This window comes from Carassius gibelio, chromosome A2 (genome assembly GCF_023724105.1).
Source record: "Carassius gibelio isolate Cgi1373 ecotype wild population from Czech Republic chromosome A2, carGib1.2-hapl.c, whole genome shotgun sequence".
Classification (NCBI taxonomy): Eukaryota; Metazoa; Chordata; class Actinopteri; order Cypriniformes; family Cyprinidae; genus Carassius; species Carassius gibelio.
In genome coordinates this window covers 17985331-17992277 of record NC_068372.1, presented here as the reverse complement: position 1 = coordinate 17992277, position 6947 = coordinate 17985331, and the positions used below count along the sequence as shown (strand labels likewise).

Below are 6947 nucleotides of genomic sequence, written 5' to 3'. Positions count from 1 at the left end.
TCTGTATTCAGTAGAACGTTCACTAACACGGACCAATCAGCTGTTAGCTCGATGACATCAATTTTTTTTTTTTTAAGTTATTTAAATTAGAAGACCAGAAACTACTTATATTAAAATGTAACAAATATAACTGACATCGATATGATATTTGCAAATAAAATAATTGTATTTCAGTCTGAGCAGAATAAAGAGGCTGCAGTAGCTGTGCATCACCACAACAGACGCAAAGGGTTTACTTTTGACGAGCCGCTCGCGTCCAGTGGACAGTGTTCAGTTCAGGGTGGAATTCAAAACGGCACGTTTATAAATGCCATAACCGAGCGGTCACCTATTTAATATACCGCTGCAGTAGACATTTTTTTTTCTTTCTTTCTTTTTTTCTTTTTCTTTTTATATTTTTTTTTAATAATTTTTGCCCGAATGTGGAGTTAGCAGAAGGCTGTGCTGCAATAGCTTGATATCGAACAGCATGATGTGCGTCTTAAGAAGAGTTGCAAAGCAATGATGTCATAGTTTTAAGTAGGAGCCATGGGAGAGCATATGGTTCGTACCCGCCACCGAAAGGAAGTGTTGCTTTGTTATGAGCAGGCGGCGCTGTAGCTGGCGGAAGAGGAGGTCGCCCAGCCCAGTGTCTCTTCGACTGGAATAGAGAACCCGAGGAGAAGACGCGAAAACGGTGAGAAGACAAAGCTGCTACAATGGCCGCGAAATCCGACGGGGTGCTAAAGATGAAGAAGAGCGATGTAGCATTTACGCCTTTGCAGAATTCGGATCACTCGGGATCGGTTCAAGGGCTAGCTCCGGGATCGCAGCCGGATTCTGGAACCGGAGAGGCGGACTTCGTCAACGGGGAGTCGCGGTGCTGTGGCTCAAATTCGACCTGTCTCCGCCTCGACAGGGAGCAGCAGAAATACATGGTCTGGGACTGTCTGTGGATCCTCGCCGCAGTGACGGTGTATTTCGCAGATGTGGGCACTGATATTTGGCTTTCGGTCGACTATTACCTCCGCCGCGACTACTGGTGGTTCGGGCTTACGCTGTTTTTTGTGGTGCTCGGCTCGTTCTCCGTGCAGGTCTTCAGTTTCCGTTGGTTCGTCCATGATTTCAGCACCGAGGAGAGCTCCGGCGGCGGTGGCGACGGCAGCTCGGCGAACTGCTCCCACATGGACGGGAAGCTGCTCAGCTGCTCCGCTTCGCACGGAGACGTTGGAGCCCACCCGACTACGCCTCAAAGACAGGCGTCCACAGCGAGCAAGAGCAACACCACAAGTAACAGCAGCAACAGCGCTACCGCAGCCCGGACTAGTAAGACACGCTCAGCGTCCTGTTCCCTCTGTATCTGGATATTGCAGTCCGTCATTCACATCTTACAGCTCGGACAAATCTGGAGGTGAGCTTGAGAAGGGCTTTATTTTCAATGGCACTTGTGATTTGAAGAGTCGAGGTCGGGTATTTATTGCTTGTCCTCTTTAAAATGTAGCACCTATTTTGTTTAGAGCCGCGCGCTTGAATGACATTCTAAGCGTGTTCTTGAGTTTGGAATGGTTGACACGTTAAGGCCTACACACACATTGTGTGGGCTGGAGAGCTAATTTATCATCCTATTTGTACTGTAAAGCTCATAATCATGGAGTATCTGGTATAAATTTTCTTCTTATCTGTCTTGCAGTGAGAGAAGGGTAGTAGGCACTTGAGGTGTTGTATTTGTAGATGACCTGACTTGTTACAAAATTTAAAAGATTTCTGGATTGAATGAAGCTCGAATGACTAAACAGTTAGTGAGGATAGTAGATGTTCATTGACCCGTTCCATTTAAATCTATTATTAATGTAATTGAGAATTAACCTCATAGGGAAATAAAGACTATTAATGGGCGATTGATCGCCTTGTATGAAAAGTAGTTGCAAATATTTCCCTGGTGGCATCTTACGGTGCATGAGGTTACTGGCTCACCCATGGAGTTGTAATCTCTTTGCAGGTCAATACATTAATTTGCCCATGGTTGTACTCAAAGCTTACATCAGTGACAGAGTTAATGAACGGGATTGTGGAAACCTATTGTGTTTCACAGTGTCAGCCCATCAGGGTCTTCAGAAGCCTGAATGAGTTCTGATCAGCATGTTCAAAAGAGTTATATATCCATTTACTCTAAGTCTTTGACCCTGAGGATTGTGTTTGGATGCTGTCCAAACAGTAAAGGATGAGGAGTTGCTATATTGGAAGCAGGCGATCAAAGCTGTGTCTGATATATAACAGGGATTGCACAGACGAGGTACATCGTAATCAGCCTTAAAGATCCCATTATGAAATCACACGATGCTGTCTTTACTTACAGATGTTGCATTTTCAAATGCTGTTGTACAGCTGCTTTGGTTTTCTGTGCCCCGTCAGCTCTGTGTTTGAAGAAGGTTGTTTGGCAAGAGTTGCTAATTGAATAAAAGCTAGTGGGAAAAATGAATGGAATGACTTAATAACCCACTTCACAAAATTATAGGCCATAACCTCACCAATGCAGCCCAAATCCTGCAAAGTGCTCTGAACGCTTGAGCACTTCACCTGGGTATTTTCGTAAAACATCAGTATTGTTTTGCTTCCTGAGAAGGGGCTGATTTGGAGGGTTGCTTCCATACATTTTTCATTTTCTTCCTTTTATTTCTTTCTTTAATTATTTTTTATTTTTTTTTTTTTTTTTGTCATCTAGGTGGTGTCACATGGTGTATGGTGACAGGAATGAAGCTGACACAGTTGTGCAGTTGTGTGCTCTCAGACAGGGAGGATTGTTGAGACATGCGCTGCACGTGGCACTGTGCAAAAGGTTCACAAGTCTGGGGACATCTCACAAAGCAAAGCAATTTAAAAATAGCACGCTTTGCTAGTTAAGTTCTTGATATTCGACAAAGGAAATATATCAGGCTGAGAGCTAGAATTGGAGTTTGATTGTGCAAGGTGAAGGTGTCATATAGTGATATATACATATTTATGTATTTCCATACTAATGTAAAGAGAAAATCCTAACAGTGGGAGTGAGCCTTTTGAGTGTTGCTTAAAAGTAGTTAAAAGTGCTTATATATGACCTTTAATTCAAAGGAATATACCTGCATGCATAAATAGATTTCAGGTCAACAAAATTGCACGTTTTTGTTGTGTTGTTGCTGAATCAAGCCATCCTGTACTGATCTGGGCAGTAGCTCTGTTTTTCTCTTCATCGTGGTGCTGAGAAATTGATCGTATATTGTGAGTATATCCACATAAGTAACCGTGCAGAGAAATCTGTGCACGTAGGGATAGCTCTTAAAAATAAAGATTCTTTAACATCCATGGAAAGGTTTTTATAGTGGCAAGTAGTTTTTGTCTTAAAAGCTTTATTTTAATAATATTACTATACCGAACTATGTTCTTCTTGAAATACTACTGGCACCACTACTCTTAGTGTTCAGAATAATTTGGCTCAAATTGTGAAAAAGCCTGTTTTGACAAAGTCAGACTATTTGCGTAAAGTTATATTACTTGTAAAGGGCTTGGAAGTACGAAAGTAAATTAAGCTGGTGTTCTAAAATAAAAGCCACACTATCATACAAAATATCAGTGATCACCCTAACTGGTTTACTGTCACTTAAAATAGACCACATGCAAACTATTTTCATCTTTGAACAGCAGATGTCAACTCTGATACTTGACCTGCATTACAGACTCTGTTTAGATAATGTACTTTCATTTGCTTTTACTCAAGGTTTTTTTTAGTTTGTTTTTACTAAGCCATATACCTTTTTCTGTGGGTGTGGGTGGTGGTGGGGGGGGGGGATATACTTAAGTGCATCATCTATGTGTTTAAAATGTATTTTCAGTGTGAAATCACATTTTCAGTGTGATCACACTGCTCGCACTATAAGCTAAAAATGGCATAGAACAGTGCATTAGTAGGCACATTGGGAATTTGGGATGCATCTTAAGAAAACATTTACATTTTGTAATCAGCAGTTGTGTATTTTCACATATTATTTTCAATGACAATGCTGCTGGAGCTGTAGAGTAATGTATAGGGTGCATGTCCTGATCTGATTTGAAAATTTTCTGTCTTCCAAAGCAGTCTCATGGCAATTCTTGGCTACTTTGTTTTGCTGAATTGGTGGCCAGTTGATATGAATTTGTATTTGTATTTGTATTTATATTGCTATTTAAAACTTGACCCTTCTGTAGTTACATCATGTACTAAGACTGACAGAAAATGAAAAGTTGCAATTTTCTAGACCGATATGACTAGAAACTATACTCTCATTCTGGTGTAATAATCAAGGAACTGCCTGAAAATAGTCCCCAGTTAGTTTGTGTAGTTGCAGCAATAGCAGAGTGGCTGGGGACTATTTTCAGGTGCTGCGTAATATCACTGCGCCTGCTGCACCCAAGGTACGGCAGCAAAGTTCCTTGATTATTTATTAGGAAAAATATCACTCTTTGGTCATTTTTGAGTGAGATGCGAACGTCTAATCTGATTCAATGATTTATGCTAAGCTAAGCTAAAAGTGCTACTGGAAGACACAGAGATCGGCTGAATTTATTAGAAAACGGTAAAACTCAAACGTTTAACTCTAGGGGAGTTGGAAAATAAGTCTATTTTAAAAAAGTGAAGTGTTCCTGTAAAGTCATGCGTTTTCATGCAGTTCACATTGTAAAAATGGATCCTTTTATTTACTGCTGTCAGGCTTATTAGGCATAAGAAGGAATTCTTATCTCCTTACTTCAGTTTAAGACCAATGTATATCTACACGATGCATATCTACAGATAAACCACTCTCTTACAAATCATATTTCCATGTCTTACAAGCTAATTATTTTTAATTGCAGGTAAAATTAAATCCACTTAACATTTTGAAAGTCATTCTATATCTGTGTTTCTGCATGTGGAGTCTTGCTGATTGTGTCCTACATGATTGCACTCCAAATGAGCATGCACCAAACCACAGCGTGCCTGCTACTTGTTGTTGACTGCATGCTGTGTATATGTATGCATAAAGGTCTGAATAAAGTATGAAGCATTTCTATTCGCACAGTAGGGGTCTACTTGGTGCTGGGGTTGTAATCCATACCTGTATTTAACACCCCATGCTTTTCCACACCATGATGACCATATATTTGTGTGGTCAAGAATGCCTGCAGGTCACATAAAAAAAATATTTAAAATGATTGCAGTATTGGAATATGTTTTATTAGGGGTGTTCGATGATGACAAAATCTCTCTCTCTCTCTCATATACATATATTTATATTTATATCGCATATCTTTTAAACAACAATTACGATATTATCGTAGACTATATATCACACACCTCTACGTTTTACAGGAAAATTCTATTTCAGTCTTTCTAATTTAAAACGTGATTTTTAATTCAGTGTTACTTGCTGTTTCTTTGTAATGATTTGTGAAATTTACCAGCAATCAAAATGTCTCGGTTATTACAAAATGTTACTTACTCCAGAAAGATTTATTCTTTTCAAATACAGTTTTTTAAGTCATTGAGTGAAAATACCTGTATCACAATGCTGTTTTTTTTTCTAATATCATGCAGCATTACTGTAGACATTTCACTCCCATGCAGTTACTCAGCTAACATATTATGGATTTTGATATTGATTTAATAAAGAAACATTAACAGTGTAGGACTTTATTGTCCTTTAATCGATTATGGTCTAAGATGGAAGTGACCAAAGAGAGATAATAACCGCATAATGAAGCTGTAAAACAGACTCATCACTCCTATAAAAAAGCTCCTTTCTAAGCAACAGCTCTCCAGTTATCTCAGCCTGCATTACCATATTAAGTTAAACATGGAGATTTATGCCAATGAGTGTGATTTTATGTATATTAATGCAAACAAATGGAATAGCTGAGCCAGGCCATTGCTATTTAACTCCGTCCATGTCACCCATGCTCCCACCCACACTGTCTGCCACATCTCATTGAGAGAAAGCAACATGTAGACCAATTTAAATGCACAGTGGCAGGCATCAGCAAGAAGGAACGTGCATTCAGACAGATTTCATAAGTACTCATTTCATTCTGCTCTTATATTTTGAGCTGAGATCCTCTGTGAAGTGCGTTCTCTGAAATATGTCAACACACCAGTCAGGCAAGCATTAATAATCAGATGTTTTCAATCACATCGCACTTTTCATGAATTACACTCCAAGCAACAGTAAATCAAAACAGAGTCGATTATAACTACCTAAATGACTGAATAAATACAAAGAAAAACACAATAATGCAATAACACTTGTCGAAATGAAAAAAAAAAAGGAATAAAAGAAAAACAAACGATTTAGTTTGTAGTGGTGGGAACGAACATCAAAAATATATTCATCTGTAGTGAGTAAACCGAGCTTGAGAAGATAAAAGCTTATTATCACTCTTTTACTATCACAAAATAATAAAAAAGACATGACTGTAATGACTCTAACAGCTCTCACATGAGAGGTCAGACAGATCAGATCTGTGTTTAGTTTCTTACAGCCGAGCTGGGAACTTGTAGTGAGAATCAAAACTATAATACACATTGGGTCATCATCTAGCAATGCAAACATTTAACAAAGCTCAGCTTGGATGCCATTAACATGAATTCCACAGAGAAATGGGATGATTATGTGAGGGGGTCATTTCATTCCAGCAGTAGTAGAAATAATGAACAGTTGTCTTTCTCAGGTTTGCAGTTGGTGGGCAGATTTTAAGGTTTCAGAGAAGTGTGTGGAGATGTTATCCAGCCTTTTTACTGTGGTTAGAGGCCTGCACAGTCTTTTAACTGAATCATAAAAATGTAGTAGTTTGAGTGAGGTCTCATCCTAACATATATCATGACATATAAATATATATTTAAAAAAAAATACCTGAACTTGTCATTAAATGAAAAAAAAATCTCTCAGAAATGTTGTAACCATCTAGTCCTGAAAAACCCACAA

At 38.9% G+C, this 6947-nt stretch overlaps 1 protein-coding gene across 1 annotated transcript in view; it reads left to right on the top strand.

The window, feature by feature from the left end:
* The first annotated feature begins 241 nt into the window (after positions 1-241).
* The window catches only part of LOC128029299 (XK-related protein 4-like), a 49071-nt gene continuing 42365 nt past the window's right edge, over positions 242-6947 (top strand). Inside the window, exon 1 of the mRNA XM_052616996.1 lies at positions 242-1390. Within this exon, the coding sequence (XP_052472956.1) occupies positions 699-1390 (692 nt within the window). The 5' untranslated portion in view covers positions 242-698. The remainder of the gene's footprint in view (positions 1391-6947) is intronic.